General features: G+C 41.2%; 1 protein-coding gene across 2 annotated transcripts in view; it reads left to right on the top strand.

Moving 5' to 3' along the window:
• The window catches only part of MYLK3 (myosin light chain kinase 3), a 107267-nt gene that overhangs the window by 1266 nt on the left and 81605 nt on the right, over positions 1 to 24396 (top strand). The window contains exon 2 of one of the 2 annotated variants that reach the window (XM_053701886.1): positions 7324 to 7512. The exons of the other annotated variant lie outside the window; for it this stretch is intronic. Within the exon in view, the coding sequence (XP_053557861.1) occupies positions 7324 to 7512 (189 nt within the window). The remainder of the gene's footprint in view (positions 1 to 7323; positions 7513 to 24396) is intronic. 2 annotated transcript variants of the gene reach the window in all.

Here is a 24396-nt window from a genome sequence, read left to right as displayed (position 1 = left end):
TGTCGTGTCCCTTTAACAATATTTCTTAAACCACCTTCTGGCTTTCTGATGTTGAAGAGCACTCCAATAAACGTGAGATCCATTCTACCCCATAATGTACAGTGTTAAAAAGTTAGGATAGCAAACCTTATACCACTTACCATAAGGAGATACATAAGATATTTTCCTCATCTTCCTTGGTCTCCCCCTCTTTTGCTGTCTGTCGATTTTCTGGTCTGCTTGTTCCTTTTTCTATTTTCTCTGTTTTTTAAAGTGACATAAGGGTAGTATCAAAGTTTAATCTTTCAGAATACGCTTTTTAAAATTTTGCTTTCTCTTGGTATCTTTTGTGAAAACTTAGCTCTTTCCAATGAGCATACCTAGATAGGCTCAGGACTGTGCACATGTGTTCAGTAATGGAAAGGCATTACGCTTCAACAAGTTTCTTATTTTGTCTTTTTCCAATATTCTCTATATCCGTCTGTCTATCCATTACTACCACATTTTAAAGGGACATAAAAACCCAAATTTTCTTGTTCATGATTTAGATAAAGCTTACAATTGTAAACCATTTTCTAATTTACTTGTATTATCAATTTTGCATTATTCTCTTATTATTATTTCTTTAAGGAGCAGCAATGCACTATTGGGAACTAGCTGAACACACTGGTAAGCCTATCACAAGAGGCATATATGTGCAGCCACCAATCAGAAGCTAGCTCCAAGCTCCTAAGCCTATCTAGACATGCTTTTCAACAAAGGATACCAAAAGAATGAAGCAAATTAGATAAAATAAGTAAATTGGTAAAATGTATGCTCTATCTAAATCCTGAAAAAAAAGGTAGTAAAGTTTGGAAACTGGTGATAACATAAAAATTCTCCATAGACTTTAATGGAGATAAATGTTTTTACCACCTCAATGAAAACTAGGCCTTAGTAATTAGTGGATTAGCTTCATTTGACAAAATAGGAACTTCCTATGTCCCATATTAAGGTCTGGGAATTTCTTAGTAAAATTAAGCTATTGAGTAAGAGAATGAGCTAGAGACAAGGGATAATAGAGACAAGATGCCCTTCTGAAGCCTAGTTTCCATTGAGGTAGTAAAGTTTGGAAACTGGTGGTAACATAAAAATTCTCCATAGACTTTAATGGAGATAAATGTTTTTACCACATCAATGAAAACTAGGCCTTAGTATTTAGTGGATTAGCTTTATTTGACAAAACAGGAACTTCCTATGTCCCATAAGGTCTGGGAATTTCTTAGTAAAATGAATCTATTGAGTAAGAGAATGAGCTAGAGACAAGGGATAATAAAGACAAGATGCCCTTCTTAGGCCTAGTTTCCATTGAGGTGGTAAAGTTTGGAAACTAGGCCTTAATGTTCTTTACCGCATTTTTCTTGCTGTAGCACTGTGCTCTCATAGTAAGGGCTAGATTTATCAAAGCCATTCTCCTGTAATATTGTCCAAAATAACGCATACAAACGGATCCTCATATTTATCAAAGCACTCTGCACCTATAATTGCGCAAATCTGAAAGAAACTTCTTCGCACTGCACTTGCACTCGCCTAGCCGCACAGGCGCGCTCCCGAGTGCACCAATATACATTAGTAATAGGCGTAATTTAACAGCCCGACCTACAAATACGCCCAGTTGCTTATTCATCATTGCTTTGCGCCGATAATTCCGGCTGTAATTGCGTGTTATATATTGCGCCATACAGACTGAGTCGAACACCATTATAATACATGCTTTTACATCTTGTGATGCAGTACTTTACTCTTTTAACTAATTTTTCAAAAGTTCAGCGCAAAGAAGATACTGTTATTCCCAGTAATTTGCGCTTCCACAGGCGCATATGGTACTAAAAGTTTTATATGTATATATCGATATATTGATATATTCATTTTTGTGTCAACTTATGGCACAAACAGCACAGAAACATTGTGTAATATAGATATTAGCTAAATAGTTACCTAAAAAACGTTTTTTTAATAATCAAAACATGGCGGCGCAAATATTTATAGGGATGTACTGTGATAAATAGGGAGTAAATAGTGAGTAAATGCTGTTCCCGACGGGCGCAATTTAACATTATTACGCCCCAGCTCGCCTGCGCAAAGTTACGTCTATTTTTTTTATAAATTTAGGCGCACATGTGCGCCTCTCCGGAGGCGAGCTGGGGCGCAGTTACAGGCGAAGAACATACAGAGTTCGCCTAGCCTTTGATAAATCTAGCCCTAACTGTGCATTTCATATTTGACATAAAATATTGTTGCTATGCGTCTTCAAGTGCAAATTGATTTTTTTTAAACTTTGTTATTAAATCAACTAGTTTCATCTTACTTCCTCATTTATATCACACATGTTAATGGGGTATTCATTTATATTTTAGCAATCACGCATTGTTTGCAAAATATCTGCGCATAAAGTTCAAGGGCCATTGTAGCTGAAAAATTACAAGATCTAATTCATTAGAGTAGGGATTTTCAAACCTTGCCTTAGGTTCCCCAACAGGTCAGATTTTCAGGATTACATTCAGTGAGAGCAGGTTAATAACCCTCGGCTAGATTACGAGTTTTGCGTTATGAGGGGTGCGGTGCTAACTTGCACGTTATTGTCATTGCTCACTTACCTACAGTGCTGGTATTACAGGTTTTTCTAAACCCGGCGTTAACAGGCAAGAAGTGAGCGTAGAGCAAAATTGAGCTCCATACCGCACTCCAATACCAGCGCTGCTTAAGTCTGCGGTGAGCTGGTTGTACGTGCTCGTGCACAATTTCCCCATAGACATCAATAGGGAGAGCGGCTGAAAAAAAGCCTAAAACCTGCAATAAAGCAGCGTAAAGCTCCGTAACGCAGCCCCATTGATTCCTATGGGGAAACTAAATTTAAGTTTACACCTAACACCCTAACATGAATACCGAGTCTAAACACCCCTAATCTTACACTTATTAACCCCTAATCTGCCGCCCCGACATAGCCGACACCTGCATTATACTTATTAACCCCTAATCTGCCGCTCCGGACATCGCCGACACCTACATTATACTTATTAACCCCTAATCTGCTGCCCCCAACATCGCCGACACCTACATTATATTTATTAACCCCTAATCTACCGCCCCCAATGTCGCCGCAACCTACCTACATTTATTAACCCCTAATCTGCCGCCCCCCAACGTCGCCGCCACTATAATTTACATATTAACCCCTAAACCGCCATACTCCGGCCTCGCAAACACTAGTTAAATATTATTAACCACTAATCTGCTGCCCCTAACATCGCCGCCACCTACCTACATTTATTAACCCCTAATCTGCCGCCTCAACGTCGCCGCCACTATACTAAAGTTATTAACCCCTAAACCTAACCCTAACACCGCCTAACTTAAATATAATTAAAATAAATCTAAATAAAAATTTATATCATTACCTAAATAATTCCTATTTAAAACTAAATACTTAGCTGTAAAATAAACCCTAAGCTAGCTACAATATAACTAATAGTTACATTGTATCTAGCTTAGGGTTTATCTTTATTTTACAGGCAAGTTTGTATTTATTTTAACTAGGTAGACTAGTTAGTAAATAGTTATTAACTATTTACTAACTACCTAGTTAAAATAAATACAAATTTACCTGTAAAATAAAACCTAACCTGTCTTACACTAACACCTAACCTTACACCACAATTAAATACATTACATAAATTAAATACAATTACCTAAATTACAAAAAAACACACTAAATTACACAAAATAAAAAACAAATTACAAGATATTTAAACTAATTACACCTAATCTAATAGCCCTATCAAAATAAAAAAAGCCCCCCCCAAAATAAAAAAAAACCTAGCCTAAACTAAACTACCAATAGCCCTTAAAAGGGTCTTTTGCGGGGCATTGCCCCAAACAAATCAGCTCTTTTACCTGTAAAAAAAATACAAACAACCCCCCAACAGTAAAACCCAACACCCACACAACCAACCCCCCAAATAGAACACTAACTTAAAAAACCGAAGCTCCACATCAGCCAATAGGATTTTTTCAACATTAATTCCGATTGGCTGATAGAATTCTGGATGAAGATAGAAGATGCCGTCTGAATGAAGACTTCTGCCCATCTGGAGGACCACTTCTCCCAGCTTGGATGAAGACTTCTCCCGGCTTCGTTGAGGACTTCTTGCCACTTCGTTGAGGACTTCTCACAGCTTCGTTGAGGATGGATGTCCGGTCTTCAAAACTGTAAGTGGATCTTCGGGGGTTAGTGTTAGGTTTTTTAAAGGGTTTATTGGGTGGGTTTTAGTTTTAGATTAGGGTTTGGGCAGTAATATAGCTAAATGCCCTTTTATGGGCAATGCCCATCCAAATGCCCTTTTCAGGGCAATGGGGAGCTTAGGTTTTTTAGTTAGGGTTTTATTTGGGGGGTTGGTTGTGTGGGTGGTGGGTTTTACTGTTGGGGGTTGTTTGTATATTTTTTACAGGTAAAAGAGCTGGGCAAAAGGCCCTTTTAAGGGCTTTTGGTAGTTTAGTTTAGTCTAGGGGTTTTTTTTTATTTTGGGGGGCTTTTTTATTTTGATAGGGCTATTAGATTAGGTGTAATTAGTTTAAATATCTGATAATTTATTTTTATATATATATGTATAATTTAGTGGAGTTTTTTTTTGTAATTTAGATAATTGTATTTAATTTAAGTAATTGATTTAATTGTAGTGTAAGGTTAGGTGTTAGTGTAAGACAGGTTAGGTTTTATTTTACAGGTAAATTTGTATTTATTTTAGCTAGGTAGTTAGTAAATAGTTAATAACTATTTAGTAACTATTCTACCTAGTTAAAATAAATACAAACTTGTCTGTAAAATAAAAATAAACCCTAAGCTAGATACAATGGAGCTATAAGTTATATTGTAGCTAGCTTAGGGTTTATTTTACAGGTAAGTATTTAGTTTTAAATAGGAATTATTTAGTTATTAATAGTAGGTTTTATTTAGATTTATTTTAATTATATTTAAGTTAGTGGGTGTTAGGGTTAGACTTAGGTTTAGGGGTTAATAACTTTAGTATAGTGGCCGTGACATTGGGACGGCAGATTAGGGGTTAATAACTGTAATGTAGGTTGCGGCGATGTTAGGGGTGGCAGATTAGGGGTTAATAATATTTAACTAGTGTTTGCGAGGCGGGAGTATGGCGTTTTAGGGGTTAATATGTTTATTCTAGTGGCGGCAATGTCGGGGGCGGAAGATTTGGGGTTAATAATTTTATTTTAGTGTTTGCTGTGCGGGAGGGCCTCAGTTTAGGGGTTAATAGGTAGTTTATGGGTGTTAGTGTACTTTTTAGCACTTTACAGGAAGTGCAGAATTATTAGGCAAATGAGTATTTTGACCACATCATCCTCTTTATGCATGTTGTCTTACTCCAAGCTGTATAGGCTCAAAAGCCTACTACCAATTAAGTATATTAGGTGATGTGCATCTCTGTAATGAGAAGGGGTGTGGTCTAATGACATCAACACCCTATATCAGGTGTGCATAATTATTAGGCAACTTCCTTTCCTTTGGCAAAATGGGTCAAAAGAAGGACTTGACAGGCTCAGAAAAGTCAAAAATAGTGAGATATCTTGCAGAGGGATGCAGCACTCTTAAAATTGCAACGCTTCTGAAGCGTGATCATCGAGCAATCAAGCGTTTCATTCAAAATAGTCAACAGGGTCGCAAGAAGCGTGTGGAAAAACCAAGGCGCAAAATAACTGCCCATGAACTGAGAAAAAGTCAAGCGTGCAGCTGCCAAGATGCCACTTGCCACCAGTTTGGCCATATCTCAGAGCTGCAACATCACTGGAGTGCCCAAAAGCACAAGGTGTGCAATACTCAGAGACATGGCCAAGGTAAGAAAGGCTGAAAGATGACCACCACTGAACAAGACACACAAGCTGAAACGTCAAGACTGGGCCAAGAAATATCTCAAGACTGATTTTTCTAAGGTTTTATGGACTGATGAAATGAGAGTGAGTCTTGATGGGCCAGATGGATGGGCCCGTGGCTGGATTGGTAAAGGGCAGAGAGCTCCAGTCCGACTCAGACGCCAGCAAGGTGGAGGTGGAGTACTGGTTTGAGCTGGTATCATCAAAGATGAGCTTGTGGGGCCTTTTCGGGTTGAGGATGGAGTCAAGCTCAACTCCCAGTCCTACTGCCAGTTTCTGGAAGACACCTTCTTCAAGCAGTGATACAGGAAGAAGTCTGCATCCTTCAAGAAAAACATGATTTTCATGCAGGACAATGCTCCATCACACGCGTCCAAGTACTCCACAGCGTGACTGGCAAGAAAGGGTATAAAAGAAGAAAATCTAATGACATGGCCTCCTTGTTCACCTGATCTGAACCCCATTGAGAACCTGTGGTCCATCATCAAATGTGAGATTTACAAGGAGGGAAAACAGTACACCTCTCTGAACAGTGTCTGGGAGGCTGTGGTTGCTGCTGCACGCAATGTTGATGGTGAACAGATCAAAACACTGACAGAATCCATGGATGGCAGGCTTTTGAGTGGTCCTTGCAAAGAAGGTGGCTATATTGGTCACTGATTTGTTTTTGTTTTGTTTTTGAATGTCAGAAATGTATATTTGTGAATGTTGAGATGTTATATTGGTTTCACTGGTAAAAATAAATAATTGAAATGGGTATATATTTGTTTTTTGTTAAGTTGCCTAATAATTATGCACAGTAATAGTCACCTGCACACACAGATATCCCCCTAAAATAGCTATAACTAAAAACAAACTAAAAACTACTTCCAAAACTATTCAGCTTTGATATTAATGAGTTTTTTGGGTTCATTGAGAACATGGTTGTTGTTCAATAATAAAATTAATCCTCAAAAATACAACTTGCCTAATAATTCTGCCCTCCCTGTAGTTATGAGTTTTATGCTACAGCATTGTAGTGTAAAACTCATAACTACTGACTTTAGATTGCATTATGAATCTTGGCCTCCAAAAAAAAGCTTGTAATATCGGCGCAAGTGAAGTGCCATTGAAAAAAGACTTTACGAAAATTGCGTAAGTTAATTTGCGGTACGGCCAAAAAAGTGTGCGGTGCAGCTGTACCTCCAAGACTCGGAATATCAGCGGTAGCAAAAAAGCAGCGTTATGAACCTTAACGCTGCTTTTTTACTCATACCACAAAACTCGTAATCTAGCCGCATGTTTACTAATGTCATATTACAGTTTGTGGACTCTTACCCTTTTTCAAGCAAACTCTTTCACACCTGTAATTGGATCATCGCTTTTGCTATAAAGCTCACCTTGCAACTCTCATCTTTGCTTGTTATTCTGTCTCCAATCAAGCTCTGTATCAAGCCCCTCCTCTGGGTGAATTACCGCTCTGAATCGTTGGCTATTCTGACTGACTCCTCATCCTCTGCTCTAACAACTTGCAATTTCCGGCTTCATTGCGGTGACGTCACACGCCGACTTGTCCTCACGGCTGCAGCTGCTACTGCCACGCTCTCCCTACTCAAACTTATTTTCGTGCAGGTTTGATTTCCATTTGACTCTTAATGTTCATAAGCCTTATCTCTGACATTGAATATCATTGTTTGCAAATTTGTGAATATCGTTACTCCATATTTATACCATCTTACTATGTTTACCGGAGTCTCCTTGAACATATGATATTATCCTTACTTAGTTCAGCTACCTCATCTCCATCTTTGATTCAGTATTATCTTTTGAAAGTTATTATTGCAAGTTGCTATATTTTTGTCCTTACTTATTTTTTCCTTGCCATATATATATATGTCTAACATTTACCCTCATATGAGAAATTGGCAGGAATATCCATCTGTATATGAGGTAATATACAGATGCATTTCAGATGCCATAGAATAAAATTGTAAATCTTCTGCGAAGTATAAAGTACTTATATGTTCAGTCTCCGCCAATCTGCAGGAGTTATTACAAACATACATATTGTTTTGCTAGGTATGAGATCTGCAACTGTGATCCTCATAATCATTAAGTTAACTATCTTTCACAGGGCGTTTATGATAACTAATCAGCAGATTATATAACCTGTGCTCAAGTTCAGATATCCTGAAAATCTGGCCTGTAAATGAGGCCAGAGGACAGGTTTGAACACCCCTGCATTAGTGCATGTAATTTTAAAATTAGCTACCCTGTACCTCTATGTGTTCAACCCTTGAAAAGGGGTTAAACACATAGTTAAAGGGACATTAAACGGCTGGGTTCAACTACAGTAGCATGGTTACCACTCACCATGCTTGTGTTTTTCCTCCTGTTCCTACAGCAATTCTCTTATTTAACCTATTCAAAATGCCAGTTGGTAAAGCTTTATATTTTTATACTGGGGGCAGCCATTTTGTAACTCATGTATTGTTGTATGCTGTGATAGAAGCAGTGTGATTTCACAGATTGGTGATGCTACTGAGGTTACAGCCAATAGAATGCGAGCTCAATCTGAATCTGATTGAGCTCGCATTCTATTGGCTGATCGGAACAGCCAATAGAATGCGAGCTCAATCTGATTGGCTGATTGGATCAGCCAATCGGATTGAACTTGATTCTGATTGGCTGATTCCATCAGCCAATCAGAATATTCCTACCTTAATTCCGATTGGCTGATAGAATCCTATCAGCCAATCGGAATTCGAGGGACGCCATCTTGGATGACGTCCCTTAAAGGAACCGTCATTCGTCGGGAGACAACGGAAGAAGAGGATGGATCCGCATCGGCTGCTTCAAGATGGACCCGCTCCGCACCGGATGGAAGAAGATCGAAGATGCCGCTTGGAGAAGATGTTTGCCGGTCCGGATGTCCTCTTCTTGCCGGATAGGAGGAAGACTTTGGAGCCTCTTCTGGACCTCTTCAGCACCGGATGCCAGGACGGATCGGTGATACCTGGATGGTGAAGACAAGGTAGGAAGATCTCAGGGGCTTAGTGTTAGGTTTATTTAAGGGGGGTTTGGGTTAGATTAGGGGTATGTGGGTGGTGGGTTGTAATGTTGGGGGGGGTATTGTATGTTTTTTTTTACAGGCAAAAGAGCTGATTTTCTTGGGGCATGCCCCGCAAAGGGCCCTGTTCAGGGCTGGTAAGGTAAAAGAGCTTTTACATTTATTAATTTAGAATAGGGTAGGGAAATTTTTATTTTGGGGGTCTTTGTTATTTTATTAGGGGGCTTAGAGTAGGTGTAATTAGTTTAAAATTGTTGTAATATTTTTCTAATGTTGGTAAATATTTTTTTATTTTTTGTAACTTAGTTCTTTTTTATTTTTTTGTACTTTAGTTAGTTTATGTAATTGTAGTTATTTGTAGCAATTGTATTTAATTTATTTATTGATAGTGTAGTGTTAGGTTAATTGTAGGTAATTGTAGGTAGTTTATTTAATTAATTTATTGATAGGGTAGTGTTAGGTTTAATTATAACTTAGGTTAGGATTTATTTTACAGGTAAATTTGTTATTATTTTAACTAGGTAACTATTAAATAGTTCTTAACTATTTAATAGCTATTGTATCTAGTTAAAATAAATACAAAGTTGCCTGTAAAATAAATATTAATCCTAAAATAGCTACAATATAATTATAATTTATATTGTAGCTATATTAGGATGTATTTTACAGGTAAGTATTTAGCTTTAAATAGGAATAATTTATTTAATAAGAGTTAATTAATTTCGTTAGATTTAAATTATATTTAAGTTAGGGGGGTGTTAGTGTTAGGGTTAGACTTAGCTTTAGGGGTTAATCCATTTATTATAGTAGCGATGAGCTCCGGTCGTCAGATTAGGGGTTAATAATTGAAGGTAGGTGTCGGCGATGCTAGGGAGGGCAGATTAGGGGTTAATACTATTTATGATAGGGTTAGTGAGGCGGGTTAGGGGTTAATACATTTATTATAGTAGCGGTGCGGTCCGGTCGGCAGATTAGGGGTTAATAAGTGTAGGCAGGTGTCGGCGACGTTGAGGGGGGCAGATTAGGGGTTAATAAATATAATATAGGGGTCGGCGGTGTTAGGGGCAGCAGATTAGGGGTACATAGGGATAATGTAAGTAGCAGCGGTTTACGGAGCGGCAGATTAGGGGTTAATAATATAATGCAGGTGTCAGCGATAGCGGGGGCGGCAGATTAGGGGTTAATAAGTGTAAGGGTAGGGGTGTTTAGACTCGGGGTACATGTTAGAGTGTTAGGTGCAGACGTAGGAAGTGTTTCCCCATAGGAAACAATGGGGCTGCGTTAGGAGCTGAACGCTGCTTTTTTGCAGGTGTTAGGTTTTTTTTCAGCTCAAACAGCCCCATTGTTTCCTATGGGAGAATCGTGCACGAGCACGTTTTTGAGGCTGGCCGCGTCCGTAAGCAACTCTGGTATCGAGAGTTGCATTTGCGGTAAAAATGCTCTACACTCCTTTTTTGGAGCCTAACGCAGCATTTTATTGAACTCTCGATACCAGAGTTAATTTTATGGTGCGGCCAGAAAAAAGCCCGCGGAGCGTTAACAGCCCTTCTACCGCCAAACTCCAAATCTAGGCCTTAATGGGTAAGCGCACACACAGCTAAATGGCAACGTACAGGATTTAAAATAATAAAAGGCACGTCAGTGTAACTGCATTTATATATGCCACCCCAGATTAGGGGTTTCCAAAGTTCACCGGTTCTCAGCGTGTCCACCACCATTAAATAACAAGTCTGGAGCTTAAGCCGCGACCAGTCTGTGTGGAGCCCAATGGGATAGTGCAGAGGCACAGCGTGGTAGTTCTCTACGCGTGTTTTGTCTGAAACCGATCAGACTTTTTCAAGAGAATGATTCACAGGTATCTGGCACAAAAGCTCCTAACCGGCTTATGAGAGGACCAATGTGTCGACTTCCTGTTTAAAACTGTTAGTTGGTCTGCAGTTTCCACCTCCAGTTTCTAACTCCAATTTTAACACCACTTTTAATCAAACAACCACTTAGACTCAGAGAGCCAAGCTCTCTAATTTAGCTGTGTGCGCTTACCCATTAAATGTTTTACACTTGAGTCGGGCTGCGTCTGTCTTCTTTTTTTTCTGTTTCAGCTCTCCTTCGTTTGGGTGCCTCTTTGAAAATACACACCCGGTACTACGGGCAGCAGCAGACGACCTCATTAGATACCACATTTACACGGGACCAGTTTACTACAGGCCTAAGATCTTGGTTATCCCTTCTATTTCACTACTACGGTGAAACCGGCTATCTTTACTCCATATCCTCATAAGTTGACATACCTTTTAAACGGCTGGGTGCCTGATACCGGTACTGTTTTTGTCTTTACATTTAAAGTACCCCTTAGGAGCCACACAGCACTGGTGGTCCCAAGTGGAAATTAATGTTGAATCCCTGCACTACTATTTAGCAGCCAGATGTAAACTAGTCCCTACAATGAGTTAAGCAATCACTCTTATAAATTCACTGAGGTCTCTCTAGAGCAGTGATGGTGAACCTTGGCATTCCAGATGTTTCAGAACTACATTTCCCATGATGCTCATCTGGACTGCAGAGTGCCTAAGCATCATGGAAATGTAGTTCTGAAACATCTGGAGTGCCAAGGTTCGCCATTACTTCTTTAGACTGTTCACAGATCTCGCCAGATAATTTTACCACTTCTCATTTTATTTTATGAAATTGATTTACAATCCCTCCATCCTTTATTCAGTCATTTATATAGAATAGCATTACAACTGGTGAAGCTGGAGACATATCTTAGTGAATTGTTCACACTGTGTAGTACATAGATTAGCAAACTATAACACACTTAAAAGGCCATAGCAGTTCAAGGCACTCTGCATGCAATGAAAAGTGTGTTAAAAATAGTTCCCTAAAGAAACATTTAATAAGAGTCGGCTCAGACACAGTGGTTGTTATGGATGCTCTGTGCACAGTAACCAATCAGTACCCTTGTTACAATAACAAAAGTTTAAGTTGTCTTTTTTCATTTCTAGCTTGAAGCAGCTGTTCCATAACTATTATCTATGTCCCTTTAAGTTACTGGTATGCCATCAAGCCTCTCTGTGGAAAGTAGGAATTCCACAAGTGAATTACAGAAAACAGCAAAAAGGAAAATAAAAAAAGGAGATTAAATGCCCCTTTAATTAGCGCAGACAATTTCGTAAGGCTACTTAAAAATGATAAATAATAGAACATTCCTTAGCTCTAAAGTTTACTAAATATGCATTTGTGTGTTATAAATGAACACAATGTTTAAATTATACTACTGCTATAGCAATGTCATTTTATTTGTGAATTCAGCTGTATCAGTTCACTCTGAGATAAGAAATATAAAAACAGGCAAAGCTGTGCTTGATTAAAGCCTCTTCTTTTATTAATAATAGGAGAATTAACTGTTCAGTCTATCTCTGTCTAAGAATCATTAATTTGCTTTAAACAAAATTAATTCTGGTATAAATTAGCTAATAATTAAATACATCCATAAAACATTTCTGTAATTAAATATGTCAGTGCTACTGCAAGTGATCACTGCTGGGCAGATTAAATTATGTTACAGACAGCCAGAGTTCCTGTTCTGCATATTCAAAACTATCAAACCTCCGAAATACTGATTATTCCAGAAGCTGTCTATTTTGAATTAGCAATATTTCATCTAGTGTTAAAGCGGCTGCCAGATTGCTTTGGGTTTAAAGGGACAATAAAGAGAAATAACACAATTCTATATAATATGTTAAAGCATTCTATTACTGCTATATTTATTTGCCGTTTGCGGGAGCGCGATAATTAAACAGCCATTACAAGTGACTGGTTATTGCTACCTCAAGCTTGCGGTAGCAATTAGAGATCCGAAAATTAACCAGAGATCAGATTAATGGTTATTTTCTAAATGTGCCTAAAATGCCCTCAAAATAAAGGGAATTGTAGTTTTTTATTCAAGAAAAAAATCTAGCATTTTTTTTAATAAAAAAAAAACACTAGGCAATTTTGGTGCTTTAAAGTTGTAGGGTGTTAGAAAAAAACCCTGAAAAGTGCCTTTACATTGCTGTCTATGGGAACTGTGTGTTCCCATAGACAGCAATGTAAATATATATGTATATAATTATCCTATATAATAAAAGGCCAGGTATGTTTGTCAGATGCAGTCATGCGCAGTAGAGACTGCGCAAGGACAAACATACCTGGCCTTGAGCAGCAGAGAAAGTGTTTTTTCGGAAGCTGCCGTGAAAGGGGTGCGTGGCCAAGCGTGCCATGATGGGGGCGTGGCCGAGTGGGCTTGTCATGGTGGGGGCGTGGCCGGCAGATATGACAAGTGGGCGTGGCTGGGCAGGGGAGAAAGCAACAGAGGGGAGAGAGCAAAACAGAGGGGAGAGAGCAAAAGAGAGAAGGGGGTGAGAGAGAGCAAAAGAGAAGAGAGGGAGAGAGAGAGCAAGCAAGAGGGGAAAGAGAGCAAAAGAGGGGGCAAGAGAGGAAAAGAGAGAGAGCAAAAGAGAGGGGGGAAAGAGAGAGAGCAAAAGAGGGGGGGAGAGAGATAGCAAAAGAGAGGGGGAGAGAGAGAGCGCAAAAGAGAGGGGGGAGAGAGAGAGCAAAAGAGAGAAGAGCGAGAGAGAGCAAAAGAGGGGGAAAGAGAGAGCAAAAGAGAAAGGGGAAAGAGAGAGAGCAAAAGAGAGGGGAGAGAGAGCAAAATTGAGAGGGAGAAAGCGCAAAAGAGAGGGGGGAGAGAGAGAGCAATAGAAAGGGGGAGAGAGCAAAAGAGAGGGGGAGAGAGAGAGCAAAAGAGAAGGGTAAAGAGAGAGCAAAATAGAGGGGGGAAGAAAGAAAGCAAAAGAGAGGGGGAAGAGAGAAAGCAAAAGAGAGGGGGGAGAGAGAGCAAAAGAGAGAAGGTAGAGAGAGAAAGACAAAAGAGAGGGGAGAGAGAAAAAAAAGAGAGGAGGGAGAGAGCAAAAGAGAGGGGGAAATAGAGAGAGCAAAAGAGAGGGGGAATGAGAGAGATCAAAAGAGAGGAGGGAGAGAGAGCAAAAGAGAGGAGGGAGAAAGAGCAAAAGAGAGGTGGGAGAGAGAGCAAAAGAGAGGGGGATAGAGAGAGCAAAAGAGGGTTGAGAGAGCAAAAGAGAGGTGGGATAGAGAGCAAAAGAGGGGGGAGGGAGAGAGAGCAAAAGAGGAGAGAGCAAAAGAGAGGGGAGAGAGAGCAAGAGAGAGAGCAAAAGAGAGGAGAGAGAGAGCAAAAGAGAGGAGAGAGAGAGCAAAAGAGAGGGGGAGAGAGTGAGTAAAAGAGAGGGAGAGAGCAAAAGATAGGTAGAGAGAGCAAAAGAGAGGGGGGGGGAGAGCAAAAGAGTGGGAGAGAGAGAGAGCAAAAGAGGGGGGAGAGAGAGAGCAAAAGAGGGTTGAGAGAACAAAAGCGAGGTGGGAGAGAGAGCAAAAGAGGGGGGGGGGGAGGGAGAGAGAGAGAGCAAAAGAGTGGAGAGAGAGCAAAAGAGGGGGGGAGAGAGCAAAAGAGAGGGGAGAGAGAGCAAGAGAGAGGCGGAGAGAGTGAGTAAAAGAGAGGGAGAGAGAGAGCAAAAGATAGGTAGAGAGAGCAAAAGAGAGGTGGGAGAGAGAGCAAAAGAGGGGGGAGGGAGAGAGAGCAAAAGAGTGGAGAGAGAGCAAAAGAGAGGGGAGAGAGAGCAAAAGAGAGGGGAGAGAGAGCAAGAGAGAGAGCAAAAGAGAGGAGAGAGAGCAAAAGAGAGGGGAGAGAGAGCAAAAGATAGGTAGAGAGAGCAAAAGAGAGGTGGGAGAGAGAGCAAAAGAGGGGGAGGGAGAGAGAGCAAAAGAGTGGAGAGAGAGCAAAAGAGAGGGGAGAGAGAGCAAAAGAGAGGGGAGAGAGAGCAAGAGAGAGAGCAAAAGAGAGGAGAGAGAGAGCAAAAGAGAGGGGGAGAGAGAGAGTAAAAGAGAGGGAGAGAGAGAGCAAAAGATAGGTAGAGAGAGCAAAAGAGAGGGGGGGAGAGTAAAAGAGTGGGAGAGAGAGAGCAAAAGAGGGGGGAGAGAGAGAGCAAAAGAGGGTTGAGAGAGCAAAAGAGAGGTGGGAGAGAGAGCAAAAGAGGGGGGAGGGAGAGAGAGCAAAAGAGTGGAGAGAGAGCAAAAGAGGGGAGAGAGAGCAAAAGAGAGGGGAGAGAGAGCAAAAGAGAGGGGAGAGAGAGCAAAAGAGAGGAGAGAGAGAGCAAAAGAGAGGGGGAGAGAGTGAGTAAAAGAGAGGGAGAGAGAGAGCAAAAGATAGGTAGAGAGACCAAAAGAGAGGGGGGAGAGCAAAAGAGTGGGAGAGAGAGAGCAAAAGAGGGGGGAGAGAGAGAGCAAAAAAGAGGGGAGAGGGAGCAAAAAAGAGGGGAGAGAGAGCAAAAGAGAGCGGGAGAGAGAGAGCAAAAGAGAGGGGGAGAGAGAGAACAAAAGAGAGGGGGAGTGAGAGAGCAAAAGAGAGGGGGAATGAGAGAGCAAAAGAGAGGGGGAGAGAGAAAGCAAAAGAGAAGGGGGAGAGAAATCAAAAGAAAGGGGGGGGAGAGAAAGCAAAAGAGAGGCGGGAGAGAGAGCAAAAGAGAGGGGAGACAGAGAGAGAGCAAAAGAGAGGAGGGAGAGAGAGAGAACAATAGAGAGGGGGAAATAGAGAGAGCAAAAGAGAGGGGGAAAGAGAGAGAGCAAAAGAGAGGGGAGAGAGAGAGAGCAAAAGAGAGCATGGAGAATGAGCAAAAGAGAGGAGGGAGAGAGAGCAAAATAGAGGGGGAAAGAGAGAAAGCAAAGAGAGGGGGTTGGAGAGAGCAAAAGAGGGGTGAGAGAGCAAAAGAGAGATGGGAGAGCAAAAAAGGGGGGAGAAAGAGCAAAAGAGTGGAGCGAGAGCAAAAGAGGGGAGAGAGAGAGAGCAAAAAAAAGGGAAGAGAGAGAACAAAAGAGAGGGGGAGTGAGAGAGCAAAAGAGAGGGGGAATGAGAGAGCAAAAGAGAGGGGGAGAGAGAAAGCAAAAGAGAAGGGGGAGAGAAAGCAAAAGAAAGGGGGGGAGAGAAAGCAAAAGAGAGGCGGGAGAGAGAGCAAAAGAGAGGGGAGACAGAGAGAGAGCAAAAGAGAGGAGGGAGAGAGAGAGAACAATAGAGAGGGGGAAATAGAGAGAGCAAAAGAGAGGGGGAAAGATAGAGAGAGCAAAAGAGAGGGGAGAGAGAGAGAGCAAAAGAGAGCATGGAGAATGAGCAAAAGAGAGGAGGGAGAGAGAGCAAAATAGAGGGGGAAAGTGAGAAAGCAAAGAGAGGGGGTTGGAGAGAGCAAAAGAGGGGTGAGAGAGCAAAAGAGAGATGGGAGAGCAAAAAAGGGGGGAGAAAGAGCAAAAGAGTGGAGCGAGAGCAAAAGAGGGGAGAGAGAGAGAGCAAAAGAGAGGGAAGAGAGAGTAAAAGAGAGAGGAGAGAGAGCAAGAAAGAGAGCAAAAGAGAGGGGAGAGAGACAAAATAGAGAGGGGAGAGAGTGAGCAAAAGAGAGGGGGAGAGAGAGAACAAAAGAGAGGGGGAGTGAGAGAGCAAAAGAGAGGGGGAGTGAGAGAGCAAAAGAGAGGGGGAGAGAGAAAGCAAAAGAGAAGGGGGAGACAAAGCAAAAGAAAGGGGGGGAGAGAAAGCAAAAGAGAGGCGGGAGAGAGAGCAAAAGAGAGGGGAGACAGAGAGAGAGAGCAAAACAGAGGAGGGAGAGAGAGAGAACAATAGAGAGGGGGAAATAGAGAGAGCAAAAGAGAGGGGGAAAGAGAGAGAGCAAAAGAGAGGGGAGAGAGAGAGAGCAAAAGAGAGCATGGAGAATGAGCAAAAGAGAGGAGGGAGAGAGAGCAAAATAGAGGGGGAAAGAGAGAAAGCAAAGAGAGGGGGTTGGAGAGATCAAAAGAGGGGTGAGAGAGCAAAAGAGAGATGGGAGAGCAAAAAAGGGGGGAGAAAGAGCAAAAGAGTGGAGCGAGAGCAAAAGAGGGGAGAGAGAGAGAGCAAAAGAGAGGGAAGAGAGAGCAAAAGAGAGAGGAGAGAGAGCAAGAAAGAGAGCAAAAGAGAGGGGAGAGAGACAAAATAGAGAGGGGAGAGAGTGAGCAAAAGAGAGGGAGAGAGGGAGCAAAAGAGAGGGAGAGAGTGAGCAAAAGAGATTGAGAGAGAGAGCAAAAGAGGGGGAGAAAGAGAGCAAAAGAGGGGGGAGATAGAGCAAAAGAGGGGGGAGAGAGAGCAAAAAAGAGGGGAGAGAAAGCAAAAAAGAAGGTGGAAAGAGCAAAAAAGAAGGTGGAAAGAGCAAAAAAGTGGGGAGAGAGAGCAAAAAAAGAGGGAAGAAAGAGCAAAAGAGAGATGGGAGAGAAAGAGAGCAAAAGAGAGGGGGAGAGAGAAAGAGAGCAAAAGAGAGGGGGAAAGAGAGAAAGAGAGCAAAAGAGGGGGAGAGAGAGCGCAAAAGAGAGGGGGAGAGAGAGAGTGCAAAAAAGAGGGGGAAGAGAGAGAGAGAGAGCAAGGGGTGGGACCGCTGTACTTAAAAAAATTGGCCCGTGTACACGGGCTTTAGGACTAGTACATATATATTTGTGTTAATATGTGTATATACACATATTAACACATAAATATATATGTATATATTCATATACATATATATTAAAAAATGCTGCAATCGCTGCACTACTTACCTCCTTTGCTGATGTGATGGCATCAGAACAAGGCTCCCATAGGAGTATATGGAAGCGTGCAAGCTTGCGTTTGCATTGCGATTAACTTGTAATACCAGTGCACATTATCGTGCGTGCAAGCGATATTTAGCACTCCACTTGTAATCTGGCCCTGTGTATTTTACCTCCTGCTAAGGTAGGGTTCCCAAAATTCCCTTCTACAAAACCGGGGAAAATTGATATTTGACTGCAATGAGGGGGGTCTCACAGAATCGTACAGGCCGGTAATGGAGCCTGTGTATTGTAGTATCCTGCACTATACAGGTCAGTAATGGTGCCTGTGTATTATATTATCCTGCACTATACAGGTCAGTAATGGTGCCTGTATATTATTTTATCCTGCGCTATACAGGGCGGTAATGGTGCCTGTGTATTATATTATACTGCACTATACAGGTCAATAATGGTGCCTGTGTATTATATTATACTGCACTATACAGGCCGGTAATGGTGCCTGTGTATTATATTATCCTGCGCTATACAGGTCAGTAATGGTGCCTGTCTATTATATTATCTTGCACTATACAGGTAAGTAATGGTGCCTGTGTATTATATTATCCTGCACTATACAGGTCAGTAATGGTGCCTGTGTATTATATTATCCTGCACTATACAGGCTGGTAATGGTGCCTGGGTATTATATTATCCTGCACTATACAGGTCAGTTATCGTACCTGTGTATTATATTATCCCGCACTATACAGGTCAGTAATGGTGCCTGTGTATTATATTATCCCGCACTATACAGGTCGGTAATGATGCCTTTGTATTATGTTATCTTGCACTATACAGGCCAGTAATGGTGCCTGTGTATTATATTATCCTGCACTATACAGCTAAGTAATGGTGCCTATGTATTATATTATTCTGCGCTATACAGGTCAGTAATGGTGCCTGTGTATTATATTACCCTGCACTATACAGGTCAGTAATGGTGCCTGTGTATTATATTATCCTGCGCTATACAGGTCAGTAATGGTGCCTGTGTATTATATTATCCTGCGCTATACAGGTCAGTAATGGTGCCTGTGTATTATATTATACTCCACTATACAGGCAGATAATTGTGTCTCTGTATTATATTATCCTGCACTATACAGGTCAGTAATGGTGCCTGTGTATTATGTTATACTGCACTATACAGGCAGATAATGGTGTCTGTGTATTATATTATCCTGCACTATACAGGTCAGTAATGGTGCCTGTGTATTATATTATACTGCACTATACAGGCAGGTAATGGTGTCTGTGTATTATATTATCCTGCACTATACAGGCCGGTAATGGTGCCTGTATTTTATATTATCCTGCACTATACAAGTCAGTAATGGTGCCTGTGTATTATATTATCCTGCGCTATACAGGGCAGTAATGATGCCTGTGTATTATATTATCCTGCACTATACAGGTCAGTAATGGTGCCTGTGTATTATATTATACTGCACTATACAGGTCAGTAATGGTGCCTGTGTATTATATTATCCTGCACTATACAGGTCAGTAATGGTGCCTGTGTATTATATTATCCTGCACTATACAGGTCAGTAATGGTGCCTGTGTATTATATTATCCTGCACTATACAGGTCAGTAATGGTGCCTGTGTATTATATTATCCTGCACTATACAGGTCAGTAATGGTGCCTGTGTTTTATATTATCCTTTGCTATACAGGTCAGTAATGGTGCCTGTGTATTATATTGTCCTGCGCTATACAGGGTGGTAATGGTGCCTGTGTATTATATTATCCTGCGCTATACAGGCCTGTAATGGGGCCTTTGTATTATATTATCCTGCACTATACAAGTCAGTAATGGTGCCTGTGTATTATATTATACTGCACGATACAGGTCAGTAATGGTCCCTGTGTATTATAATATACTGCACTATACAGGTCAGTAATGGTCCCTGTGTATTATATTATACTGCACGATACAGGTCAGTAATGGTCCCTGTGTATTATAATATACTGCACTATACAGGTCAGTAATGGTGCCTGTGTATTATATTATCCTGCACTATACAGGTCAGTAATGGTGCCTGTGTTTTATATTATCCTGTGCTATACAGGTCAGTAATGGTGCCGGTGTATTATATTGTCCTGCGCTATACAGGGTGGTAATGGTGCCTGTGTATTATATTATCCTGCGCTATACAGGTCAGTAATGGTGCCGGTGTATTATATTATACTGCACTATACAGGTCAGTAATGGTGCCTGTGTATTATATTATACTGCACGATACAGGTCAGTAATGGTCCCTGTGTATTATAATATACTGCACTATACAGGTCAGTAATGGTGCCGGTGTATTATATTGTTCTGCGCTATACAGGTCAGTAATGGTGCCGGTGTATTATATTGTTCTGCGCTATACAGGTCAGTAATGGTGCCTGTGTATTATATTATACTGCACGATACAGGTCAGTAATGGTCCCTGTGTATTATAATATACTGCACTATACAGGTCAGTAATGGTGCCGGTGTATTATATTGTTCTGCGCTATACAGGTCAGTAATGGTGCCGGTGTATTATATTGATCTGCGCTATACAGGTCAGTAATGGTGCCGGTGTATTATATTGTTCTGCGCTATACAGGTCAGTAATGGTGCCGGTGTATTATATTGTTCTGCGCTATATAGGTCAGTAATGGTGCCGGTGTATTATATTGTTCTGCGCTATACAGGTCAGTAATGGTGCCGGTGTATTATATTGTTCTGCGCTATATAGGTCAGTAATGGTGCCGGTGTATTATATTGTTCTGCGCTATACAGGTCAGTAATGGTGCCGGTGTATTATATTGTTCTGCGCTATACAGGTCAGTAATGGTGCCGGTGTATTATATTGTTCTGCGCTATACAGGTCAGTAATGGTGCCGGTGTATTATAATATACTGCACTATACAGGTCAGTAATGGTGCCGGTGTATTATATTGTTCTGCGCTATACAGGTCAGTAATGGTGCCGGTGTATTATATTGTTCTGCGCTATATAGGTCAGTAATGATGCCGGTGTATTATATTGTTCTGCGCTATACAGGGTTGTAATGGTCCCTGTGTATTATAATATACTGCACTATACAGGTCAGTAATGGTGCCGGTGTATTATATTGTTCTGCGCTATATAGGTCAGTAATGGTCCCTGTGTATTATATTGTTCTGCGCTATACAGGTCAGTAATGGTGCCGGTGTATTATATTGTTCTGCGCTATACAGGTCAGTAATGGTCCCTGTGTATTATATTGTTCTGCGCTATACAGGTCAGTAATGGTGCCGGTGTATTATATTGTTCTGCGCTATACAGGTCAGTAATGGTGCCGGTGTATTATATTGTTCTGCGCTATATAGGTCAGTAATGGTGCCTGTGTATTATATTGTTCTGCGCTATATAGGTCAGTAATGGTGCCGGTGTATTATATTGTTCTGCGCTATATAGGTCAGTAATGATGCCGGTGTATTATATTGTTCTGCGCTATACAGGGTTGTAATGGTCCCTGTGTATTATAATATACTGCACTATACAGGTCAGTAATGGTGCCGGTGTATTATATTGTTCTGCGCTATATAGGTCAGTAATGGTCCCTGTGTATTATATTGTTCTGCGCTATACAGGTCAGTAATGGTGCCGGTGTATTATATTGTTCTGCGCTATATAGGTCAGTAATGGTGCCGGTGTATTATATTGTTCTGCGCTATACAGGTCAGTAATGGTGCCGGTGTATTATATTGTTCTGCGCTATACAGGTCAGAAATGGTGCCGGTGTATTATATTGTTCTGCGCTATACAGGTCAGTAATGGTGCCTGTGTATTATAATATACTGCACTATACAGGTCAGTAATGGTGCCGGTGTATTATATTGTTCTGCGCTATATAGGTCAGTAATGGTCCCTGTGTATTATATTGTTCTGCGCTATACAGGTCAGTAATGGTGCCGGTGTATTATATTGTTCTGCGCTATACAGGTCAGTAATGATGCCGGTGTATTATATTGTTCTGCGCTATACAGGTCAGTAATGGTGCCGGTGTATTATATTGTTCTGCGCTATACAGGTCAGTAATGGTGCCGGTGTATTATATTGTTCTGCGCTATACAGGTCAGTAATGATGCCGGTGTATTATATTGTTCTGCGCTATACAGTCAGTAATGGTGCCGGTGTATTATATTGTTCTGCGCTATACAGGTCAGTAATGATGCCGGTGTATTATATTGTTCTGCGCTATACAGGTCAGTAATGATGCCGGTGTATTATATTGTTCTGCGCTATACAGGTCAGTAATGGTGCCGGTGTATTATATTGTTCTGCGCTATACAGGTCAGTAATGGTGCCTGTGTATTATATTATACTGCACGATACAGGTCAATAATGGTCCCTGTGTATTATAATATACTGCACTATACAGGTCAGTAATGATGCCGGTGTATTATATTGTTCTGCGCTATACAGGTCAGTAATGATGCCGGTGTATTATATTGTTCTGCGCTATACAGGTCAGTAATGGTGCCGGTGTATTATATTGTTCTGCGCTATACAGGTCAGTAATGGTGCCGGTGTATTATATTGTTCTGCGCTATACAGGTCAGTAATGGTGCCGGTGTATTATATTGTTCTGCGCTATACAGGTCAGTAATGGTGCCGGTGTATTATATTGTTCTGCGCTATACAGGTCAGTAATGGTGCCGGTGTATTATATTGTTCTGCGCTATACAGGTCAGTAATGGTGCCGGTGTATTATATTGTTCTGCGCTATACAGGTCAGTAATGGTGCCGGTGTATTATATTGTTCTGCGCTATACAGGTCAGTAATGGTGCCGGTGTATTATATTGTTCTGCGCTATACAGGTCAGTAATGGTGCCGGTGTATTATATTGTTCTGCACTATACAGGTCAGTAATGGTGCCGGTGTATTATATTGTTCTGCGCTATATAGGTCAGTAATGGTCCCTGTGTATTATAGTCTCTTGCACTATACAGGTTGGTAATGCTGCCCTGATCTGTATATTTTATTATCCTGCATTATACAGGCCTCAATCACCTGGCAGGCCCAACCTGAAGTCACACTCACAGTAGCTATACAAGCTGCAGCTCCCAGCTTGACACTAAAATCACCAGCATAAATTGTAGCCAGAAGCTGATCGCCGAGCTCACCCAGCACGCGGCATCATGGGAAATGTAGTCTTATTGCACAGAGGCTCTACTGCTATGCTTAATGACCTCAACAACTTCACCCAGGTGCAGGGCGTTTAAAATGTCTCTTGTCAGCGGAAAAATGCCATGTTGGTGGGGGGAAATTCTTATTTGTAGCCAGGAGCATGTGCGTGTTTACATGATGTGTATGGTGGTGGTGGGTGTGTCTTTTAGCTGCAATCAGTTGTGGTATTTGCTCTTACTCACTGGCACTGGGTTTTCAAGCAATATATTATAAATCATTTTTTTTTTTTAAATGTGCAATAATAAAAACCGGGATGTATGGCAATCCCAAGTTAAAGGGACAGTCAAGTCCAAAATAAACTTTTATGATTCAGATATGGCATGTAATTTTAAACAACTTTCCAATTTACTTTTATCACCAATTTTGCTTTGTTCTCTTGGTATTCTTAGTTGAAAGCTAAACCTAGGTAGGCTCATATGCTAATTTCTTAGACCTTAAAGGCTGACTCTAATCTGAATGTATTTTGACCAATAGAGGGTGTTAGTTCATGTGTGTCATATAGATAACATTGAGCTCATGCACGTGAAGTTACCTAGGAGTCAGCACTGACTGGCTAAAATGCAAGTCTGTCAAAAGAAATGAAATAAGGGGGCAGTTTGCAGAGGCTTAGATACAAGGTAATCACAGAGGTAAAACATGTATTATTATAACTGTGTTGGTTATGCAAAACTGGGGAATGGGTAATAACATAAATTATGGTTACCTGATAATTTAATTTTTTTTCCGTGGAAAAGAGTCCACAGCCGCATTCATTGCTTGTGGGAAATAAGAACCTGGCCACCAGGAGGAGGCAAAGACACACCAGCCAAAAGGTCAAATTCTCCACCCACTTCCCCTATCCCCCAGTCATTCTGCCGAGGAACAAGGATTAATGGAAGAAATATCAAGGTGAAAGGGTGCCAGAAGACTATACACGAAAAACGCGTCAAAAAACAGGCGGGGGGCTGTGGACTCTTTCCCACGGAAGAAAATGAAATTATCAGGTAAGCATAATTTATGTTTTTCTTCCTAATGGGAAAGAGTCCACAGCTGCATTCATTACTTCTGGGAAAATTATACCCAAGCCAAAGAGGACACTGAATGCCAAGAACGGGGGGGTAAGAGGCGGCCTAATCTGAGGGCACCAGGACTGACCCACATCCCATAAATAAAAAAGTCCTGCTTCATCCAAAAGCAGTGAGCAAAAACATGAAGAAAAAAAAAAGGGCCCCAAGGACACAAACGACAGTCCCAAGCCTGGGTAAAAACCACATGCAACACCACCGAGCCAACAGGACTCGAAGCGCACTATCGCCCAAAGGCAGATCCCATACACACGCCCCCATAAGGGAACCCAGACCAACAACTCCCGAAAGGAAGAAGCAAGGTAGAGGGATAACTAACCAGATCCCTGATGTCCAAAAGACAGATCAAACTAGCTCGGGAGACTCCAGAAAGCCTCACTAGATGTTAGAAAAAAGGGCATCATCAGCCAAACGCGACTAAGTCTGAGACCGAAAGAGAAACAGAAAACCACACAGATGACTAAGTAGCACGTTATAATGCA

Source organism: Bombina bombina, chromosome 1 (genome assembly GCF_027579735.1).
Source record: "Bombina bombina isolate aBomBom1 chromosome 1, aBomBom1.pri, whole genome shotgun sequence".
Lineage (NCBI taxonomy): Eukaryota > Metazoa > Chordata > Amphibia > Anura > Bombinatoridae > Bombina > Bombina bombina.
The sequence above is the reverse complement of the archived record's forward strand: the minus strand, read 5'-3'. Positions and strand labels throughout refer to the sequence as shown.